At 37.9% G+C, this 24,500-nt stretch overlaps 1 protein-coding gene across 4 annotated transcripts in view; it reads right to left on the bottom strand.

Moving 5' to 3' along the window:
• LOC125936675 (ubiquinol-cytochrome-c reductase complex assembly factor 1) overlaps positions 1-24,299 on the bottom strand; it is a 104,589-nt gene extending 80,290 nt beyond the window's left edge. The window contains exons 1-3 of one of the 4 annotated variants that reach the window (XM_049650914.1): positions 24,038-24,294; positions 10,741-10,839; positions 1,161-1,256 (exon numbers count right to left, since the gene is read on the bottom strand). In XM_049650914.1, coding sequence (XP_049506871.1) covers positions 1,161-1,256; positions 10,741-10,839; positions 24,038-24,061 — 219 coding nt within the window. In that variant the 5' untranslated portion in view covers positions 24,062-24,294. Of the gene's footprint in view, positions 1-1,160; positions 1,257-10,740; positions 10,840-24,037 lie in introns of all 4 variants that reach the window. The other 3 variants (XM_049650911.1, XM_049650913.1, XM_049650912.1) reach the window with 3 other exon arrangements.
• Positions 24,300-24,500: the final 201 nt, after the last annotated feature.

Raw genomic sequence — 24,500 nt, 5'->3', positions numbered from 1 at the left:
AAAAGGATATCTTGACCCTCATCTCCCAAAGAATTCTGAGAAGAATGTTGTACGTTTTTGATATAACAGGAAAAGGAAAGAGAACTACTGTCTGAAAGCAGTCAAAAGTCATTCAAAATCATAGTCACCCAAAGCAAGCACTGAATAAATGTTTCTAAACTCATATTTTTTTAGCATAACAAATTTTATTAATAACTATAGAAGATATGAGTCTTATAGTTTGCAAATAAACTCCAAGAAAAACTTATTCTAATGCTAAGCCTCTCCAAATGAAAGCAGGCTATATAATCAATAAGAAATTCTCCAGAGGGCACCTGGGTGGCTCGCTCAATTAGTTGAGCATCTGACTCTTGATTTCGGCTCAGGTCATAATCCCAGGGTCACGGGATTGAGCCCCATGTCGGGCTCCACACTGAACATGAAGTCTGCTTGAGATTTTCTTTCTTTCTTTCTTTCTTTCTTCTTTCTTTCTTTCTTTTTCCTTCTTTCTTTCTCTCTCTCTCTTTCTCTCTCTCTCCCTCCCTCCCCCTCTACCTTCTTCTCTGCTTGTGAACATTTGCTCTCTCTAAAAATAAATAAATTAAAATTCTAAAAAAAAAATAAGAAAGAAATTCCGCAAAAGTTAAAGATTATTTTATTTTTAGCATAAAAAATCCACAACAACTTTCTTCTCTAAAGTGTTTTCCAGGGGCACCTGAGAGGCTCAGTCGGTTAAGCATCTGACTTTGGCTCAGGTCATGATCTCATGGTTTTTTGAGTTTAAGCCCCACCGTGGGCTCTGGGCTGACAGCTCAGAGCCTGGAGCCTGCTTTGTATTCTGTGTCTCCCTCTCTCTTTGCGCCTCTCCCACACTCTCTCTCTCTCTCTCAAAAATAAGTAAACATTTTTTAAAAATTAAAAAAATAATAGTGTTTTCCAAGCAAGACACTACAGTGGAAGAAATACAGGACACTGGATCAGAAGTCTTAGGTTCAATCAAATATTCAGTTGGTCTGTCACTTATCCTTGTGACCTTGGCAAGTCAGTTCACTTCCTTGAGCCTCACTTTCTGCATTCAATAAAATTCCTTTCCTCATCCAGCTAACAATTTTACTGAGATTCAGACAAGAACACCTGTGTGAAAACAATCTATAAATGTAGAAAGCACTAATAATTCTCACCTTATTTGTGGTATGATACTTCCTATTCCACTGTACATCTATCCCAGGAATCTGTTCTGATCCACCACACGCTAGGGACTGGCTTATCTGAGGCCACTAGGGATTAAAAAAAAAACAGATGTAAGCAACAGAGAGTATTCACTTAGTTAATCTGAGTAGAGCTACTTCAAAGTAAAGACCATAGAATCTTTCCAACCTTGTTTAACCTAGCTCCTGGTCATGTGATCACGAAACGAATCCAAGATGGGCACTAAAATGGTATCTGATACATGGTAGATATTCAATAAATATCTCCTAGATACATGAATAAATAAAAGGATTCTGTCCTGGAAACCTGGAACTAAATAAATCTGAGTCAATTCTAGGAACCAGAATTGCAATAAATACCTATCTAAACATTAGTAGCAGTGTGGAATATGGGGGGAAAAAGACTCTTAACAGTCCATTTTAAGTTTAAAACCTGCTTCTGCCACTTACAAGCTGGGTGGCCATGAGCAACTTACTGAACCTCAGTTGTAGGGAGGATTAAAGAAGATAACACATGTAAAGTACCTTTCACAAAATAATAAATAGTGGAAACTTCCATCATCACCAACATTACTGTTGTTCAGATCAGAATTGCCTCCCTTTTATGTTCACATTGCATTTGAATGCACTTTGGCAATAAAATAACCATTATTTTCAACTATCATGTGCCAGGTACTATGCTAAGCGCCTTACATGTATTACCTTATTTAATTCTCACCATAACACTATTAGGTTGGTATTAAAATCAAGACTAATAGGGGCGTCTGGGTGGCTCAGTCGGTTGAGTGGCCGACTTCGGCTCAGGCCACAATCGCACGGCTTGTGAGTTCAAGCCCCACGTCAGGCTCTGTGCTGACAGCTCAGAGCCTGGAGCCTGCTTCATATTCTGAGTCTCCCTCTCTCTCTCTCTGCCCTCTCCTGCTCATGCTGTCTCTCTCTGTCTCTCAAAAATAAATAAAATAAACATTTTTAAAAATTTAAAAAAAAATCAAGACTAATAAACATAGCTTTGAAAATAAATTCCTAAGGGAAAAAATTTTCAAGTAAGAGAGCCTCACTGTAGCATTTTTCACAAGAGTGAAAACTCGGGGGGAAAAAAGTCCAATAAGATTTCCAATAAGATGGTTAATTAAATTACAGTAAAATTATTCAATGGAAAAATCAGGTAGTCCCTGAGATTTTTTAATAGACTTTATTTTTTCAAACAGCTTTAGCTTCACAGCAAAATTGAGGAGGAAATACAGAGAGCTCCCATAAACCCCTTCTCTATACACTTATCTGCCACTATCACCATCTCCCAGCAGTGGTCCATTTGTTACAACAGATGAACCTACCCTGACACATCATTATCACCCAAAGTCCATAGTTTACATTAAAGCTCATTATTTCTGACAACATGGAAACACTTATATGTATAAAATTATAGGTAAAAACAAGAACGTATATGGGCATCTCTAGAAAGAAACATACAGAAATGAAAGAGTTATGTTGTTAAATTAGAATTATGGATGAATTTAGGAATATAATTTCCAAAATCTCAATACTATTATATTACCTTTATCAAAGAAGGGGTGAGAGGAAGCAGAAGGAGGGTCACCCCTTTAATTCTGGTTTATTCCAAGAAGAGAGGAGACACATGAAATGAAAATGATTTTTTTCTTTAATCCTAATGAGGGAAAGATGGAATTTCTAATCAAGAATTACCATTTACTTTTCTTTCCAAATAAAGATATTAAAAACCTAGTTAGGATTCTTCTGGTCAGTCCCAGGAATACTTATGCTTTAACTCATAGGTACTAAGTAGGCTTTGTAAAACAGACTAAATACAGACTACCTCCCATTACATCACATACATCAACGTAATGGTCCACCTAGAACACAAAGCACTTAAAACAGGTTCAAAGAACACAATTGACAACAATTGCAACTAGCAAGTTCTCTTCTACTAGATTACATGATCCTATATATAGATTATATAGCTCCAGGAGTAACCAATGGATTCCCTATGTGACTGTCTCAACTGCTGTATTTCTGTCTGACCATTATTCATGAGCTAACATTTAACACTATTTGAACTACTGAAGTACCCAGGTACCTAACAGCAAGGACACTACCTAGTTTCCCCATACCTACACATATATATAAATACACACATTTACTTACTTGCCCCTCAAAAAAGACTCCCTTGACCTTTAAAGACATCAATTTTTTCCTTTATTTAAATTGAAAAGATACCAATAAATAACTTTTGTAAAAAAAAAAAAACAAAAAAACTACTCTGAAATATTCAAATGTCACTTTTTCAAAGAGGCCTTCTCTGACCATTTTATCTAAAAACAGTTTTGGTAGAAACTAGGTATATTACCAGAATCAAGTATAGCATGTTAGATATGGGAAACACTCAAGCATGTGTTGAATGAACAAACTCAACCACTTACATGGTTATTTCTTATTTCCTTCTTGTCCTTATCTACATACATGCCATGCATACATGCTGCACTCACCCAACCTTTATTAAATGCACACAATATGCCAGTCTTTATGTCCAGTTTTAGAATACAGACAATCCCTATCCTCGAAGAATTCATAGTCTTGTGGAGAAAAGAAAGAAGACTCACTACACAAGAAACAGAACCAAGTATCATATTTTAAAATGGTTAAAGATCATACACACACACACACACACACACACACACACACACACACACACACACGTGTTAGCAAAGCTGCAGAGCAACCAGAACTCTCACACACTTCTGGTGGAAGTGTAAAATGGTACAATCACTCTGAAAAATTATTTGGCTGTATCCAAAGAAGCTGAATGTATACACATTCTATAAAACTCAGCAATTCAACTTCTAAGTATACAGCCCAACAGAAATGTGTTTACAAAAAAAAACATATACAAGAATGTTCATAGCAGCACTATTAATAATAGCCCAAACTTGGGGCGCCTGGGTGGCGCAGTCGGTTAAGCGTCCGACTTCAGCCAGGTCACGATCTCACGGTCCATGAGTTCGAGCCCCGCGTCAGGCTCTGGGCTGATGGCTCGGAGCCTGGAGCCTGTTTCGGATTCTGTGTCTCCCTCTCTCTCTGCCCCTCCCCCGTTCATGCTCTGTCTCTCTCTGTCCCAAAAATAAATAAACGTTGAAAAAAAAAAATTAAAAAAAAAATAAAATAAAATAATAGCCCAAACTGGAAATAATCCAAGTACCCATCAATGGATAAATGGATAAATGAATCATGGTATATTTATATAATAGTATACTACACAATAATGAGAATAAATAAATTATAACTACACAGAACAATATTGATGAATTTCTAAAACAAAGTTGAATGAAAGCAGACAAACACAAGAGAGTATATACCGTATGTTTAAAAGATAAAATTATTTTATGATATTCAAAGTGAAGACTGGTTAAACTTGGTTATGGGTGGTGACTGGGGGGATCAAGGAGCTTCTTGGGTTCTATTTCTTGATCTGGGTGCTGGTTAGCTCACTTTGTAATGATTAATTCAGCTGTACACTTATGATTTATGCCTTTTTCTGTATTTTTATTATACTTCAATAAAATGTACAAAAATGCTTAAAGGTATATAATGAACAGTGTAAACAACAGAAATTTGGAGGGAGAAAAGAATTACCTAGAGTCATCCAAAAAGACTTCACAAAGAAGCCTTAAGAAGTGGGCAGGATATGGGGGCACCTGGGTGGCTCAGTAGGTTGGGTGTCCGACTTCGACTCAGGTCATGATCTCATGGTTTGTGGGTTTGAGCCCCGCATCGGGCTCTGTGCTGACAGCTCAGAGCCTGGAGCCTGCTTCAGATTTTGTGTCTCCCTCTCTCTCTGCCCCTCCCCCACTCATGCTCGCGCGCTCTCTCTCTCTCTCTGTCTAAAATAAACAAACATTAAAAAGTAATTAAGAAAAAAAAAGAAGTGGGCAGGATAGAGAAGGTGAGTGAGAATACAAAGTTGAGAAAGCACAGTATGGTAGAAGAGAAAACACTGAGTCAGAAGCCCCAGCTCTGCCTATCATAAATTTGTTTTGAGAACCAAATAAAACAATGTGAAAAAGATAAGCAAACTACAATGCATAACATAAATGCAAAGACCTGCTCCAGACAACTCCAATGATACTCTTTTGCAGACAGCCCCTCATTAAAATGAATATAAGATTTCACTTTTATTTTTTGTTTTCAAAAAATTCTAAAAGTAGAGACCTCCCTGATCTGAAAGAGGAAGGGAGGGGGGAAGGGGAAGGGGAGGAGGAGAAGGAGGGCAAGGAGAAGGGAAGGAAAGGGGGAAAAGAAGGGAAAGAGGAAGAGAAGGGAAGGAGGAAGGGGATAGGGTAGAGGAGGGAGGGGAAGGGGAGAGAAGGAGAAAGGAAAGAAAGAAGGGAAAGGGAAAGGGGAGAGAAGGGGAAAGGTAAGAGAAGGAAAGGGGGAAAGGAAGGGGCAAGGGGAGAGAAGGGGAAAGGGAAAGGTAGGAAAGGCGGACGGGAAGGGTAGGAAAGGGGGAAGGGAAGGGGAAAGGAGGAAAGGAAGAGGAAGGGGGAAGGGAAGGGAAGAGGAAGGGGAAAAAAGAAAAAAGGAAGGAAAGGAGGGAAGGACTCAAGCAATTATTGAATATTGTGGGTGTATGTATCTGTTCTTTTAAAAAGCTCTACCAAGGCACAGTCTACCTTACACCTCTTTTATTTTCTGTCCCATTGCTCAATATCATTCTGGGCATAGAGTCGGCACTCAATAAAACTTAGGTAGACTTTTTTTTCTTTTTTCTTTTTTTTTAAACAGAAGGACAATCTGGAGAAGGTCCAGAAAATAACCACAGGAGTGATCAAAGAGATGAATAAAAGGTCCTAGTGGAAAGGTTAAAAGGAATTAAAATGAAAGGCTAAAATGTTTAGCTTGGAGAAAAAGCAACTGAAGAACTAAGGAGTAACTCAGAATAACAACACTTGAGCTGGAAGAAATCTGAGATCTAAATCCAAACTTTTCGTTTCACAGATGAGGAAACTAAGAACTAGGGAGAGTTTGCAACTTGCTTAAGGTAGTTTTAGAACAATATTTTTGTTTGTTTGTTTCAGTATATACAGTAAGGATGAAATTTACCCAAGTAGCAATGAACATACAAATAGCAACAAAACAGCAGTTACAATTTATTGAAGATCTCCTATATGCCCAGGACGTATATGCTTGATGTTTTACTTGCATCATCTCACAATTTTGCAAGGTTGGTAGTATTTTTTCCTATTTTGGAAATGAGGACACTTAAGCCCAAAGAAGTAAAGTTCATTAAGGGATTAAACATATATTCAGAGCTATCTTTTTTCCCCTACATCAAGCTGCTTTCAAAAACCTAAATAGGGGTCAATAACATATGCTCATGCACACCTAGCACAAAGATGTGGATTTCTAAACATTCCAAATATCATTCTCCAATTAAAGGAATCAGGGCTCCTTAGGAGAAACTGTTGAATCTAGGACTAAAGCAAAGAAAATACAAGATAAACCTGAAACATCTTGTGGTGCTAGGAAATAAAGAACGTTCAAAAATATAATGAAAGCATGTAGAAAAGGAACTTGAAGGAGTTCCTAACAGCCAAACCTGGGACAATCTGATCAACAAAATAAATAATAGGCATAATAAATTATAACTCACAGAAGGAAATAAATATCTATGAGCTCATACTCATATAAATAGTTGAATAAATAAATGGAGAAGTGACACCTCTTCCTTACAGTACAATTCCAAGCAATAAATATAGTAGTAATGATGGAAATAGAAAATGATCATTATACAAACACCAGAGTAATGATTACTGCAGTCAAGAACCATCAACAGAATTACCACATGATGCAGCAATCTCACTTCTGGGTATATATCCAAAAGAATTCAAAGCAGGCTCTTGAAGAGATATTTGCACACTATATTAATACAGCATTATGCACAATAGCCCAGATGTGGAAGCAACCCAAATATCCATCAAAATGGACAAAGCAAATGTGGTATATACATATAATGAAATATTATGTAGCCTTAAAAAGGAAGGAAATCCTGTCACATACTACAACATGGATGAATCTTAAGGACATTATGCTAAGCAACATAAGTCACAAAAGGACAAATAATATATGATTCCACCCATATGTAATATCTAAAATAGTCAAAATCATAGAAACAGAAAGTAGAATGTGGTTGCCAAGGGTAGGGTGGGGTAGAATTAGTGTGTAACAGGTATAGAATTTCAGTTCAGCAAGATGAAAAAATTCAAGAGATCTATTGTATGACAATGTGAATATACTTCACACTACTAAACTATATACTTCAAATGGTTAACATAGTAAATTTAATGTTATGTGGGTTTTTTTAAACTACAACTTTCAAAATAATTAATTAATGTTATGTACCTTAACAACAACAAAAAAAGAACTATTGATGGATGCCTAAAAGTAGTGAGCAAAAGTATGATGAGAAACAAGATATCTGCATAGTCTCTAAGTATCTGCTCACATGGTACTTACTAATTACAAAAGGGAAAATAGTAACTTCATAGTAGGGAAACCTGACAGGCACCAATTTAATAATCAAGTGATTAAAGTCAATGTCACCAGTAATAAGACACACTGGCATTATATATCCCCGGATATTATACACTAAGAAGGGAGTATCACTTTTGCCAAAAATGTATGACCTAATTATAAGAAACCCAATTGAAGAAACAAAAAAAGGACATTAGTAGAAAAGACTGGTAAAATTGGACTGAGTTGCATAGATTAGTTAATAGCATTATATCGATGTTAATTTCCTGGTTTCAATAACTACACTATAATTATATAAGACACTTAACATTAGAGAAAGCTAGACAAAGGGTATTTGGGAACCCTACTGTTTTTACAACTTTTCTGTAGGTGTAAATTATTTCAAAATAAAAAAAATTTTAAGTACACTCACCAAAATATGACAGAAATTTAAAATGTTTTTGTAAGTTTATTTATTTATTTTGAGAGAGAGAGAGAGAGAGAGAGAGAGAGAGAAACAGCAAGGGAGGAGCAGAGAGAGAGGCAGGGGGAGAAAGGATCCAAAGTGGGCTCTGTGCTGACAGCAGCAAGCCCAATTTGGGACCCAAACTCATGAACTCCAAGATCACGACCTGAGCCAAAGTCAGATGCTTAATCAACCAAGCCAATCAGGCGCCCCAAAATATGACACAATGTTAAGTTTATGTAGGAAAGACAGACATGATGGGGTGCCTGGTGGCTCAGCTGGTTAAGTGTTGGGACTCTTGATTTCAGCTCAGGTCATAATCTCACGGTTTGTGGGGTCAAGACCTGCATTGGACTCCACACTGACTCCAGCGGGGAGAGCCTGCTTAAGATTCTCTCTCTCTCTGTCCCTCCCTCCCTCTCTAAATAAATAAATAAATAAATAAATAAATAAATAAATAAATACTTTAAAAAAAAAAAGAGATGAGAATACAACGTCCCTCGCTTTTTGAAAATGGTTAACAGGATTATAGCATAGGACATTATCTTAGAGATCATGTGATACTATTACTCAACAAATGAAGGTTTCTTTTATGTCATGCCCTTAGTATACACTCTTCGAACTATTGCCTGAATATTTCCAGTAACAGGAAATTTACTATGTAAAAATTTAGCCCACCCATTCCATGACACCACAATTCTAATTAACATAAAGCTCTTCTTAATTCTGAACTAAATACACCTCCTAGTCAGACATGTACCTGAGGAAAATCAGAGTTTTCCAACCAGGGGTCCTCGAAGTGGGAAGATGTGCCAATAAAGCACATGTCTAGTTTATTTACCCTAGCTAAAATTACATCCTGTCAGCATGAGATAAACCACTCTAAGTTATTTACATGGATGTTTTGCTATAATGATGTCTCAGAACCTAATATAGTACCTGATACATATTAGGTAGTCAATAAATGTTTATTGATTCAAAGAATGAGGCACAAGTCAGAGACTGACACAATGAGTTCCGCCTCCACCAACTATATACACACAAAAACAAATGACTTAGAACTCTATGATAATTCTATTAAAATTTTCCATGCACAAAAAGTAACAGAATGTTGCCCACTCTGAAAAGAAATACCTGCATGCCTACACAAAGTAGATGCCTCTTCTGTATAGGCATATTCTTCATTCATTCAACATACATTCAATGCCTACTCCGTGCCAGGGTTAGTGAGCTCAGGAAATACAGGCACAAACAATACATGTCCTCAGAAGGGCAAGGTTTACACACTAATTAGGGGGAATTACACTATATTTTAAATAGTTGTAATATATTTATATGAATAAATTATATAATATATCAAAAATAATTTTAATCACATCACATATGAAAAAGAAGTTAATGGCTACAGAAGGAATTCATATAAATTGGTAAGAGTTTATATGAATAAATTCCCATAGATAAATGTAGAAAAGATATAAGCATATATGATTTTACAAACTGGAATACAACTGGTAAACAGAAAAATGTTTAACCTTGACAGATAAAGAAATACAAAGCAAAACAAGATAACATTTTCTACCCTGTTAAAATTTTTTTTAAACACCGAATTTAGAGGAAGTTAATGAAAAACTAGTTATATATACATTGCTGATGGCAATATAAACTAAAACCACCTTTTGGAGAGAGAAACTGCCCATACTCATTGACCCAGGGTATACCCTCCTAGGAATTCATCTTTAATAAAGTAAAAATTTTTTAAACTATCAAGAAATAGTAACTACACTAAAGCCTACGACAAAAAAAAATTTTTTTGCAAATAATTTTAGTATCAAACAAAGTCTAAGTAAATAGAATAACATGTAGCCATCAAAAAATATAATTATGCAATCTATCTAACATGAATAATGTCTGCTCCAATAAGTGAAAAGGCACCAGAAAATAAAATTCTGTGGATATTTGTTAAGGTATCTACGGAAAAAATTAGTATGCACACACTGGAGTCCTACATAAGGACTGGAAAAAAACCAGCAGATGTTTTCACGTTTGAGGTCATGGGTGACTTTTATTTCCTTTATTACTAAATTATTTGTATAATTAACAAAAATCAGGAGAAAAAACTCTCAAAGAGGGTCCAAAGTAATGAATCATGTGGTCAATGATAAACAAAGGCCTCAAATAATTGTTCCTTGGATTCTGTGTTCATAAAAAGAAAAAAAAAAGAAAGGAAGAAACATTTCTTACCCCAAATAAAAGTGGCACAATGTGGTTACAAAAAGAAACCTGCAGTTAACTCTGAGATGAATATCTGGAAACATTCCCAACAGTAAAAATCATCAGACTGTAGCATGGTATCCTAGGCTAAGTTCCACTGCTGGGGTATTTAGAAGCAACGCCCTAGACACCATACTGTAGGAATCAGTCCTGAGCTGGCACCACAGAGACCCAGAAGTGGTCTCATGAGGTTTTTCCATCACACAATTTGTTTGGCTAATCTATAAATATATGACATTTGAAAATAAACACTAAGGTTTTCATACCAAGCAAAGGAACAACAAACCTTACCTGGAAAGTACCAGACAGAGCCCTGCCCCACTGTGCCTGTGTAGAGGACACAGGTACCAATAGGCTGCATACTGGAACCCACTGGGAAATCCGGTTTCTCTAGAGAAAGAAAAAAGGCTGTCAAGAATCTATATCCAACTCCATGAGTAGAAGTTTAGAAATTCTGCCAGAACAGGGTACATGAAAAGAGAACTTCCAAACCAGGGCCAGGAACAAGCTTCCTCCTGCTCATCTCTCCAAGGATAAAATGTACCCCTACCTATTCCTGATTCATGGACTAAAACAACTCTAGTAAAGGCTGACTCAAGCAGGGGGACATGGGCTCCCTCTCAGGAGAGTAACAAAATAAGTAGACTTCAGGCATTTTACAATTAGATTATCATTTAAATTGAGAGTCTGCAATGCCTTTTCATAAACACTGATTTATCTGATCTTCATAGAATCCCTTTATAGTAAGCAGTGTCATCCCCAAAAGGATGAAGAAACTAGGGCTGACATTTTTAGGGTAGGAAAACACTAAGCCAATTTGATTTCCAAAACAAAAGAGAGAGATTAAATGGCTGTTAGAGTTAATGACTGAAGTTCAGTTTCCCCCTAGGGTATTAACCAACCTCAAAAGGGTCTTTGGGCCAAAGTGAAAGGCTGGGCTGGGGAAAGGAAGAGCTATCTTGCTACATGAGAAGCCTACTCTATTTTATGAACCTGAAATACATTACACTGTATAAATGGCATTAGTGTACACAGGACTGGAGATGTCTATTCTAGGAACCAACTCTGAGGGATCCAAGGGTCTCTTTCATTTGACCTATATAAAACTTATAGGGCCACAATGAGAGCTGAATATAAAATTATTTAAAAACACTTTGCCAAACATAAACTACAATACTAGGAGTCAAAGATCTGGATTCCAGTTTTAACTCAGCTATTCTAATATGATCTTTACAAGTAATTTAACTTCTACAATGCACAGGTTCCTTATAGCAATTATTAGTAATACTTATGAGCATTTGTTCTGTGACAGGTACTTTCCTAGGTACTTTACATATATAAACTCACTTAAAACTCACAATCATCACCGAATGACCTAGGAATATTGCCATTATCCCACTTATATGGATAAAGAAACTGAGGTATACATAGGATAAGGAATTTCCCAAGGCCACATAGTTAATACAATGGCAGGGTTAAGATCTGAACCCAGACAGCCCAACTTCAGGATCCATGCTCATTTACAGGATGAAAGGGTAAAAGGAATATCTCCAAAGTATCTTCTAACACTCTATGAACTAGTCTTGAAACAACTAAAACACAGTATAGTATTGTGGCAAGAGCCACGTACTTGGAATCAGAAAACACTGATTTGACTCTTGGCTCCACTGAAAGCTACAAGCCGTTGTTGTCTCTTCTATAAAATAAAGGAAAAAATCCCTACTTCTCAGGACTTAAGAAAAATCAACAAATGTACCTTGTAACATGTCCAACTCAATAAATATTAAGTTGAATCTGAATCTCCATTTCCTCATGAGTAGGCAACAAGTGATAGGGATAAAGTACATGGAGAAAGGTGCAGGAATTTTAAACGTAGAGAGGCCTTCTAAAGTGTCTCACAGTTTTAAAATTGTGTAAATGTTTTTCATAGGCTACTCACAACACCTTATGTTTCAAATGAAAAGTAAAGTTTCAAAATATTTTATTTCAGCTGAGGTTCGATCTGTTGGGATAATGTTCAAATAAAAGACCATTACTGGCTTTTTGTTTACTAATGTTGAATCATTTGCCAGAATCATTCAATGTTAGATGTTCCTTTCCTAAAAATGTAAATATGGGATAAGATGAAACTTCTGCAGATTCAAGCCAAGGGAGGAGGGGGAAGTAAGAGGAAATTACAAGTGGGAACAATGCAAACTTTTGGAAGATCTTCTGAAGAATTTCATCATATTTTTCCCCACGTCAACAAAATTTTTCTCTGTAATTTTGGTTCTACTTGGTTTTATACCAATACATTAAATCAGTTCTTATTAGAAGAAAGAAGCAATCAGCTCTGTTCTTTCCTTCTCCAATCCTACAACAACAACTCTTGTTCAAACCCTTAATTGAAACTGAGCAGAAAGTGTATATAGCAGAAAGGGTATTTGAATCCCAAGATTCTTATTGAATAGCTGTGTGACCCTGAACTAGCTACTCAACATTCTGGACCTCCATTTCCCTTATGTAAAGTGGGAATAATAAAAGCTACCTCACAGGAGTGTTCCAAGGATCATATGTAAAAGCACCTTGAGAATACTAAAATATACACAAAAGCATCATTACTGTTATTAACAACTGTTACTGAATTATGTAAATAAGCTTCTCTTTCACCAGCAAACTGTCATAGAAGCAAGAACTATTTTCTTAAAATATTGTTTTTAACCTGGAATTCCCTTTCTCAAAAGCTTGCAGTGCCTCCAAGTGCCTCTTTAATCAAACGTCGACACCTGATCTTTACCAACTAGACCCCTCTAGACTCATCTTTATATTTACATACCCTGCCTTGTATTCTCCATTCAGCAGTTCCAAAACCTGACTCAGATTCTCTGGTTTGGGAATTACTACTCCTCTCCACACAAGCTAATTCCCTTCTAGTCAGTTCCTCTGGGACTCTCTTCTTCCCTCCTACCCAACCCATGAGTTAATTAGCTTCAAAAAGTCTCCTCAGGGGCACGTGGGTGGCTCAGAACGTTAAGCGACCAACTCTTGGTTTCAGCTCAGGTCATGATCTCAGTTTGTGAATTCAAGCCCTGCATTGGGCTCTGCTCTGACAGTGCGGAGTCTGCTTGGGATTCTCTTTCTCCCTCTCTCTCTGCCCCTTCCCACCTTGCACTCTCTCTCTCTCTCAAAATAAATCAATAATCTTTAAAAAAAAAAAAAAAAAAAAAAGGTCTCCCCAGACTCCAGGTACTGGTTCTACTGACTCTACTTGGTCCATATTCCTTCCCACTTCTCCAAGTACTTCATTTATAAATATAAATCTGGGGGGGGGGGGGGGGGCTGGGTGGCTCAGTCAGTTAAGCGTCTGACTTAGGCTCACTCAGGTCATGATCTCGTAGTTTGTGGGTTCAGTCCTGTGTCGGGCTCTGTGCTAACAGCTTAAAGCCCGGAGCCTGCTTAGGATTCTGTCTCCCTCTCTCTCTGCCCCTCCCCTGCTTGCTTGCTCTCTCTCTCTCTTTCAACCTCCCTCTCAAAAATAAATTTTAAAAATTTCTAAATAAGAAAGAAAGAAAGAAAGGAAGGAAGGAAGGAAGAAAAGAAAAGGAAAGAAAGAAAAGAAAAAAAAAGAAAACAAAAAAGAAAAGAAAAGAAAAGAGAAAAGAAAAGAAAAGAAATTTTTAAAAATCTGTGGAAGTACTTAGCTCCCTCTTACAGGTACTAACATATCAGGCCTATAACAATTAGCAAACCTCAACTTCCAAGTTCAGGAAAACATTTACAGCCATTTCCAATGGTTAGAATTACTGCCTTAACTTAGGCTAATATACACACCATTATTAAGTGGGAAGAGGTTTTATTGTCTTTTTACCTCACCAACACTTCAAAACCAAAATCTTAAAGACAGGTTTCATGTTTTTACTTTCTGTACATATTGTTAACTGCAGGTGATTTTACATTTGTATTTCAAAATATTCTGACAGACCAGTTTTTCAACTACAGCTTTAATCAGTCCATTGACCAGCCTATTGCTGCATGTGTTTTTTAAGATACTGTACATAGTATTTTCCTTGGCTTACTCATGAATTGGAAAAGGCTTTACAGGTAGTCCATTCTCCTATTCTCCGTAGTTTTGCTTTATAAAGTGACTATAAACACTGAGTTAGCAAATACTGAACCATTGCTCCTAGAGAAAATACAGGGTTAGGTTCCTGCAAGCCTCTGGTCACAACATTTTCATAAACCAATCAATACATAACCTTGTGTGTTTCTCTTTAAAGACATCTTATTATTTATAAATATACAATTAACTCATTAACATTGAACTCATGGACAATAGCACTGTAACTCACTCCTGAACGAAACTTATCTAACACATAAGTTTTCTCTATAAGGAATATCACAGCCTTCTTGCACTTAGTAACACTAGATAACTACATTTAAGGGCCATATTAAACAGGGAAATCACCAACAAGGCACAAAAATACAGAAACTTTAGCATTAAATAGACTGTGAAAACAATACTTATTTACAGTATAAGAGCTGAAATAAGTCAGCATATCGATCTCAGCAAGGACTTGCATGTTGCAGCTCAAATTTTTCACTCCTCTGCACATACCCGTAAATGACCATTGAAAGTGCCATGAATATTGATTTGGGAATTACAAATAAATCTTGGCAAGTATAATGAATTCAAAAATACAGAATCTTGAATAATGAAGATCAACCATAGTCACCAAATCTACTCTGTAAATGTTCACTGGTTCCTGTAGTCTGAATGCCATGGATACTAATTTAATTCCATAATCCAGAGGATAAACACTATTGTAGCAAACTATCCTGCAAGTTATGAAGTGGCATGCTACAAAAGGATACTTAGACATACCAGAGGAGCAGAGAATGTTCAACAATTCCTTCCATCATTACTGAATCCTCTGCCTCCTCCCACTTTGTTGGGGGTTCCAATCTGAGCTTTAAAAGATTGATTACGGGGTGCCTGGGTGGCTCAGTCAGTTGAGCGTCCGACTTCGGCTCAGGTCATGATCTCACGTGAGTTCCAGCCCCGCGCCGGGCTCTGTGCTGACAGCTCAGAACCTGGAGCCTGCTTTGGATTCTGTGCCTCCCTCTCTCTCTGCCCCAACCCACTCGCATTCCATCTCTGTCTCTCTCAAAAATAAACATTAAAAAAATGTGTATATAAAAAAAAAAAAAAAAGATTGATTACATCCGGGAAAGATTTGAGCAAATCATTAAATATATTAAGATTGGGCATATCAGTAAATATATGTATTAATTATTATGTACATTAAAATTTCTATTATAGAAAGGCAGAAAGGTACAATAAACCCCAAGGTACTAGTATGAATTTAGAGTTATTGGTATGGGTTATTAATATGTATAGACAAATACAGAAATAGATGTGTGTTTATGTAAATATATACACATACATGTGTTTCCTATTCCTGTCCTGATAGGTCCTGGAAGCAATGACCACATCCAGCATCCAGACTTGGTTTCTAAATAGTACTAGTCACTAAAAAGAACTAGTCGTCTCTGGAAAAAAGTTGACTTCAGAATGGGGTTGATGCTCCTTAAAGCCTTACTTGCAAAGAAATGGCATTATTTGATCTGTTTAGTAGCTCTTTAGAAGACTCCATCCAATGTAAAGCTCATTCAACATGAAAAAACTGAAAAAAACGTTTCTGCAGGAGCACTCGTTGAAAACAATTGTTTAACTTCATGACTGCCTGAGGCAATGGATAATACATGGAGAAAACAATAGGCTAACAAAAGAAGCTTAAAAGGAAAAGCAAGAGAATGAGCTTTGAAAAGGTATGACATATTCCTGGGAATCTGAAGGCCATGCATATGCACAGGGCTGTGCACAAGAACAGGAAAGACCTGAGACCTCTGGTTAACCTTGAGGCTCTGCACAAGCAGGAAGTAAAGTTTAAGGCAGAGATGTTAAATGATTGTAAGACCGTTGATGGTGTACCGCAACATGTGCACAGAGCCCCTCAGCAAAAAACAGAAGACTTACTGGTTCCAGGTATTTAAGAACTCTCCAATCGTTACCTGACCACTAAGCTAACTGAGCTGAGACCATACAACAAAGAATATAGACTTTACAGGGTTAATTCAGAAATATCACTAAACAGAAAAACAATAACAAACTCTGGGAAAGGACAGACCTGACTTCCAGAGTTGCCACATATTATTTAAAATGTCCAGTTTTCAACCAAAAAAAAAAAAAAGTATGAAACATGTAAAGAAACATAAAAGCATGGTCCATACACAGAAGGGGAAAAAAAATCTACAGAAACTGTCCCTGAAGAAGCTCACATGTTAGATAAACTAGACAAAGACTGTGAAACTATTTAAAGTTTATTTATTTTGAGTGGAAGCACAAGCAGGAGAGGGACAGAGAATCCCAAGCAGGCTCCACGCTGTCAATGCACAGCTCGACGCAGGGCACAATCCCATGAACCATGAGATCATGACCAGAGTCAAAATCAGGAGTCAGACACTTAACCTACTGAGCCACCCAGGCACCCCTAAATATGTTTAAAATCTAAAGGAAACCATTCTAAAGAACTATAGCAAAGTATAAGAATGCTATCTCACAATAGAGAATATTCTCTATTGTGATATTGAGAATATCTATTGAGATATTCTCTATTCTCAAAATAGAGAATATCAACAGAGAAATTATTTAAAAAAAAAAAACAAATTCTTGTGTTGAAAAGAACAATAAATAAAATGAACATTTCCCTAAAGGGGTTAAACCGCAGATTTGAGCAGAAGAGAAAATCAGTGACCATGAAAATAGATCAACCAAGATTATCCAAACTAAGGAACAGAAAGAAAAAAGAATGAAAAAATTTTAACAGAGCTTCAGAGATCTACGAGATACCATCAAATGTACCAACTTATGTATAAGGGGAGTCTCAGAAGGACAAGAGGAAATAAAGGGAAACAAAAAATATTTGAAGAAATACTGGCAGAAAATATCCCAAATTTGATGAAAAACATCAATCTATAAATCCAAGAAACTCAACTAACTCCAACAGCATAAATGCAGAGAAATCTATAAATAGATATATCTTGGGTGCCTCAGTGGCTCAGTCGGTTAAGCATCCAACTTCAGCTCAGGTCATGATCTCACAGTTCGGTTCGTGAGTTGAAGCCCCACATCAGGCCCTCTGCTATCAGCACAGAGACTGCTTCAGATCCTCTGTCTCCCTCTCTCTGCCCCTCCCCAGCTCACGTGGTACACACACAAGTGTTCTCTCTCAATCTCTCTCTCTCTCTCTCTCTCTCTCTCTCTCTCTCTCTCAAAAATAAGATAAAACAGGGGCCCATCAGTGGCTCAGTTGGTTAAACGTCCAACTCTTGGTTTCAGCTCAGGTCATAATCTCACAGTTCATGAATTCAAGCCCTGCATCTGCTGTCAGCACAGAGCCTGCTTGAGATTCTGTCTCTCCCACTCTCTCTCTGCCCCTCCCTGCCTCTCCCTCTCTTGCTCTCAAAATAAATAAACTTAAAAAAAATTTTTAAATAAATAATATATTATAATAAAATAAATACAGTGTTAAAAAAAGACATCATAATCAAGCTGTTGAAAAACAAAGACACAGAATCTTGAAAGCAGCAAGAGAAGCTATTCAACATGTACAAGAGATCTTTGATAACATTAATAGCTGATTTCTCCTCAGAAACCATGGAAGACAGAAGGCAATGGGATGAAAAATTAGGACTTTCTAGATAAACAAAAACTGAGAAAACCAACAGCAGACCTGCTCTACAGCAAACACTAAAAGGAGAACTTCAGGCTGAAATGAGACCTCTGACAGTACAGTAACTCAAATCCACATGAAAAAATAAAGTACACTGATAAAAGCAACTACTTGGATAAATTTTAAAAATACAGCATAAGTATATTTTTTGTTTTTAATTATTTTTATTTTTTTAATTTTTTTTAATGTTTTATTTATGAGAGAGAGGCAGAGTGTGAGAGGAGGAGGGGCAGAGAGGGAGGGAGACACAGAATCCGAAGCAGGCTCCAGGCTCTGAGCTGTCAGCACAGAGCCCCACACAGGGCTCAAACCCACAAACAGTGAGATCATGACCTGAGATGAAGTCAGAGCTCAACCAGTTGAGCCACCCAGGCACTCCTCTATTTTTATTTTTAACTTAAAAGGCAACAGCATAAAGCAAAAATTGTAAATCTATGCTGATGGGCACACAATGTTTAAATATATAATTTGAATGACATTAATGGCACAAGGGAGCCAGGAAGGAATGGAGCTAAATGGAATCACAGGGTTTTTTTTTTTTAATGTTTATTTATTTATTTTTGAAAGAGTGTGCGCGCATGCGCACACAAGCATGGAGGCAAGAGGAAGGAGGGAGGGGCAGAGATAATCCCAATCAGGCTCCATCTGTGCTGTCAGCGCAGAGCCCAACGTGGGGCTTGAACCACAAGATCATGACCTGAGCTGAAGTTAGACACTTAACCAACTGAGCCACCCAGGACCCCCAAAGTTTTTATATATTACTGAAATTAAGTTGATATTAATTCAAACTGGATTGTTATAAATCAAGATGTTAATTGTAATCACCACAGCAAACACAAGGAAAATAATAAAAAATACAATAAAACCTTATTCCATATACAAAAATTAATTCAAAATGGATCAAAGATCTAAACATAAGACCTAAAACTATGAAACTCCTAGAAGGAAACATAAGGGAAAAGCTTCATGACATCAGATTGGGCGATGATTTCTTGGCTATGACACCAAAGCCCAGACAACAAAAGAAAAAATAGTTAAGTTGGACTTCAACAAAATTAAAAACTTTTGTGCATCAAAGACTACTATCAACAAAGTAAAAAGATAACCCATGGAATGGGACAGAGTATTTGCAAATCATAGATGTGATAAGGCACTGATTCCACAATATAAAAAAAAAATTCCTACAGCTCAACAACAAACAACTCAATTAAAAAATGGGCAAAGGACTCAAATAGACATTTGTCCAAAGATATACAAACGGCCAACTTGCATATAAAATATGCTCAACATCATTAATCATTAGAGAAATGCAAATCAAAACTACAATGAGATATCACCTCACACCTATTAAGATGGCCACTATGAAGGAAAAAAAAGAAAGAAAGAAAATAATAAGCATTAACAAAGATGTACAGAAACTGGAGCCCTTATGCTTTCCTGGCGGGAATGTAAACTGGTACAACCACTGTGGAAAATAAAACGGCAAATGCTCAAAAAATTAAATATAGAATTACCATATGATCCATATGATCTACTTCTGAATATATACCCAAACGAAGTAAAAACAGGGACTTGAAAAGATATAAATAGTGGCAGCACTATTTCATAATAGCCAAAAGATGGAAGCAACCCAAGTGTCTATCCTCAAAAGAATGGGTAAACAAAATGTGGTTTATACATACAATGGAATATTATTCAGCCTTAAAAAGGAAGGAAACTCTGACACATGCTACAACATGGAAGAACCTTGAAGACATTATGCTGAGTGAAATACACCAGTCACAAAAGGACAAATACCCTATGATTCCACTTATATGAGTACCTACAGTAGTCAAAATCATAAAGACAGAAAGAATGATAGCTGCTTGGGACTAAGTAGAGGGGGGCATAATGATTTATCATTTAATAGGCAGAATTTCAGTTTTGCAAGATAAAAAGAGTTCTGTGAATGACGGTGTGATGGCAGCATAACAATGTGAATACATTTAATACCATTCTGAACTGTATAGTTAAAAACTATTAAAATGGTACATTTTATATTATCTATATTTTACTACAATTTTTTTTAAAAAGCACAAGAGTGGGGGCACTTGGGTGGCTCAGTCAGTTGACCGACTGCTTCGGCTCAGGTCATGATCTCACGGTTTGTGAGTTCAAGCCCCGCATCAGGCCCTGTGCTGACAGCTCAGAGCCTGGAGCCTGCTTCGGATTGTGTCTCCCTCTCTCTCTGCCTCTCCCCCACTCACACTTCGTCTCTGTCTCTCAAAAATGAATAAACAGTAAAAAAAATTTTTTTAAATAATAAATAAATAGCTAGCACAAGAGTGGCTTTCTGCGGTTTCTAATACTGTCAAAATAAAGCAAAAATGACCACCAATGCCCAGGACAGCTCATAAACCATAAACAAGTCCCACTGTATTACTCAAATATCCAGTTCCTCTGCTGGAGCTACTTAGCAATAGCAATGTTTTAGCTTCCTCTTCCTTCTTAAACCCATTATTGGAGAAGGGAAAAAAAGAGTAAAAAATAAGGGGAAACTAATGAGAATGTTTCAGGAATATTACTTCTCTGTGGTTCAAATTTCTTATCTTCAAATGGGGGAAATAATAGTGCCTACCTTGTCAAAGGGCTAGTGTAAGGATTAAGTAAGTTCACATATATACAGTATACAAGAGTGCTTACCACATGGTAAGTGCCCTATAAATGTTAGCTATCCATATTACTCCCCAGGAAAACTCAACATCTGATTTCAACTACAACCTATATCTCTGCTTGTTTAGTCTCTCCTGAACACCAACTCACCAGCTGCTTAAAAAACAAAACAAAACAAAACAAAACAAAAAAAAAAAAAAAAAAACACTTAGGGCACCTGGATGGCTCAGTCAGTTAAGCCTCCAACTCTTGATCTGAGTTCAGGTCTTGATCTCAGAGTGGTTACTTAAAGCACCACGCTGGGTGTGAAGCCTACTTAAAAACAAACAATAAAACACCACCATCTCCAACTGGATATTCTCAGTGAAGGACACTGCTATATTAACTCAGTCATCCAAGGCAGACCTAGGACTCACTGTTAGACACCCCTCTCCCTCACCCTCAATATCTAACCTTCCACCAAACCCTGTAGACTCTGTTTCCTCAATACTTGTTGAAATCATCCCTTCCTCTATAACCACACTTTCCCTGCCTCCTCTTAGTACAGGCCTTCTACTTCTTCCAGGATTACGTGAGTAGTTCTGGCTGGACTTTGGGACCCGAACCTCAGCCCACTCTGACTGATCCTTCCACAACTGCTACAGGGATATATTAAAGCAAAAATCTCCTAGTGGATATAAGTGTTTATATGGGTTTTTTTTTTTTACTTTTTTTACACTTTCAAAATGAAAATTGTAAATTTCAATTTAAAAATGATAAAAGAAACTAGGGGCAACTGGGTGGCTCAGTTGGTTAAGTGTCCAACTTTGTCTCAGGTCATGATCTCATGGTTCATGAGTTTGAGCCCTGTGTTGGGCTCTGTGCTGAAAGCTCAGAGCCTAGAGCCCATTTCAGATTCTGTGTCTCCCTCTCTCTCTGCACTTCCCCCCTCACACTCTGCCTCTCTCTCGAAAATAAATAAATATTTTAAATTTTTTTTTAATAAAAAAAAAGAAAGAAAGAAAGAAACTAAAGTGTTCCCCTCATCAGTGGTGGTGCAGGAGAGAAGAGGAGAAAAGGACTGCAAAAGAGTACAAAGAAATTTTGGAGACTGACAGATATGTTCATTATTTTTATTGTGGTGATAGCTTTTCAAGTGTATACCTATGTTAACAGTTATCAGGGGTTAAGCGTCCGACTTCGGTTCAGGTCATGATCTGAGTTTGAGCCCTGCATTTGGCTCCGTGCTGACAGTTCAGAGCCTGGAGCCTGCTTCGGATTCTGTGTCTCCCTCTCTCTCTGCCCCTCCCCTGCTTGCACTCTGTCTCTCTCTCTCTCTCTCTCTCTCTCTCTCTCAAAAATAAAATAAAACATTAAAAAAAATTTTTTAAACAGTTATCAAATTATATAATTAAATAAGTGCAACATTGTACATCAATTATTCTTTAACTTTAAAAATTTAAATGAAAAAAGAGTAAATATCAAAAAACCCTTTAAAAACAAAGTCTTTTGCATTAAAAACAGAAGCTTTGACATAGATGCCATCTACAGCATGATAGATGACACCAAGTAATATGTATACATCGCCATCAAGGACTACCTGTCTGTATCCAGCACAAGTACCAAACGGTCAGGGAGTGCATAACCTTGTCCTAGAACCCAGTCTCCAGGGCCAGGCGCAAACTGGCAACCACAGGAAACCAGCCTAGACACTGAGCTGCTATCAGCTCAAAGCTGATGGCACTATTCAAAGCTCCTCAGTGTGCATTTGTAGTTTACCCATGATGCAACTCCTCAACCCATTTGAAGGACTCAGGGTCTCAGCCTATAGAAGTACCCCAGTGGTTTATACTATAGGCAGGAGAGAAGCTTTAAAATGAAGATTGGGTTGATTTCAACTTGAAAATTATTTGAAAAATAAAATCCAAAAATGAAAATTATTTGAAAAAAAAAAAAAAAAAACTTTAAAAATAAATCTTCCCTTGCTTAAAACATTTCAAAGGGTCCCCTGTGCCTCAGGATAAACCTCTAATCCTAACCATGAGACACCAGGCCCCGAATCCTGCCATTTCACCATAAGTGCCCAAGTCAATTATCAGATCTGAATCAATTTCTGCCCTGGCATCAACAATTACTTCACTAAGTGAATCTTTCTGTAGGTTATATGAGCTATTCTTCAAACAATTACTGAGCAGGAACAGAGAGTACCGCACTTTGCTAGGCTGACAAGAAATACAAGACATAAAATTGCAGTTCTTATAAACCATATATAAAAAGATTAGAAACATAAGTGTAAATAACTCACACGATAGCCAGAGGCAGGAATGGGCAGTGTCTGCTACGAAAAACAATGTCCTTGACCCAATTTCTGAAAGACTAGCTAAAATGATAAACCCTCCCATCAATGATTAGTAACTAGGTTCTGTATCATCCTAACCTTTTCCTGCTGCCACTTTCTTTCTCCTTGAATTCCCAGATGTCAGAGTATGCTAGAAGGATAGGGGCTGAATCACAAGGGCCGTAGTTTCTCACAAGAGTGCTAAGAAGTCAAGTAATTCCTTCCTCACTTCGTTAATTCCTTCAACATTTGTTGAACACCTACGGTGTGCCATACACTGTGCTCGGCAGAGTATGAGCTCGGTTTGCGTGCAGCTTTCAATCTCATAACCTGAAACAGTATTCCACTTAACTGTACAGTTAAGAATCGTCTTACTGATTGGTTTCGGAAACAAACCCAGAGAATCTCGGAAACCGAAGGAACTGCAGATTAACGTCCTCATTTTTCCCGTCGGGACACTGAGACCCGAAAGTGATTTGCCCAAGGTCACACTGGGAATCAGTGACAGAACAGAAACAGGAACCCAGGCCTCCCGAAAACTCCAATCAGTGCCCCCACGTGCTGCCTCTCCCTGAGGGAGAGCGGTCGCAAGAGGTAAGTGAGGAAAAGCAAACTTCGCCAGATTTAGGTCCGATGTCACTCTCTCCCTCCTCTAAAAACGGGGAAGCCACCACCAAACCGAGGGTAGGGGAAAGTGGGCAGCTGCCTCAGTTTCCCCGCAGAAAGGCGACCGCGCAGCCTCGCTGCCACCCAAGCTCCCCTCCTGCACTCTCCTCCAGCTTCTCCCGCCCTGCCCTTTCCGACTCCAACCCTGGGGGCGACCGCAGAAAATTACTCCCTCACTCACAAGGACTCGCACCAGCAACGCCATGTTCCTCTGCAACTACTTCCGGGTAAAGAGTGGCCTTCCGGAGTCCCCGCTGCCCCCTCCCCTTGTTGTTGTCCTTTCGCCGGCGGTACCTGGCAACGGCAGCGCAGGCGCACAGAGGCGCCTGCGCTCAAGAGCGCGCACTTTCCCCGACCTGGCGCGCGCCTCCCGTTCTCCCGTCTTACCCCTGTGACACGTCACAGAGACTCACGTCTTCCCCGCTGCACCTGTCCTCCTTGACCAATAGCCTTGCGCTTTTCATAGCTCTCTCCTTAACCACTTACGTCTCCCTCACCCAGCCTCACTCCTCAGCGCCCCGTTGTCAGAATTCTTCTTTCCCAGACTCTTCCCCCACGGGAATACCTCCCCTTTTCACTGGGGGGTGAAAAAAAACAGGACTTTGGGGGATCCCAATATTGAAGAGCTCCCAAAAAACGAGTCT

Source organism: Panthera uncia, assembly GCF_023721935.1.
Source record: "Panthera uncia isolate 11264 chromosome A3 unlocalized genomic scaffold, Puncia_PCG_1.0 HiC_scaffold_11, whole genome shotgun sequence".
NCBI lineage: Eukaryota > Metazoa > Chordata > Mammalia > Carnivora > Felidae > Panthera > Panthera uncia.
Note: the sequence above shows the minus strand (reverse complement) of the source record. Positions and strands in the feature narration are given on the sequence as shown.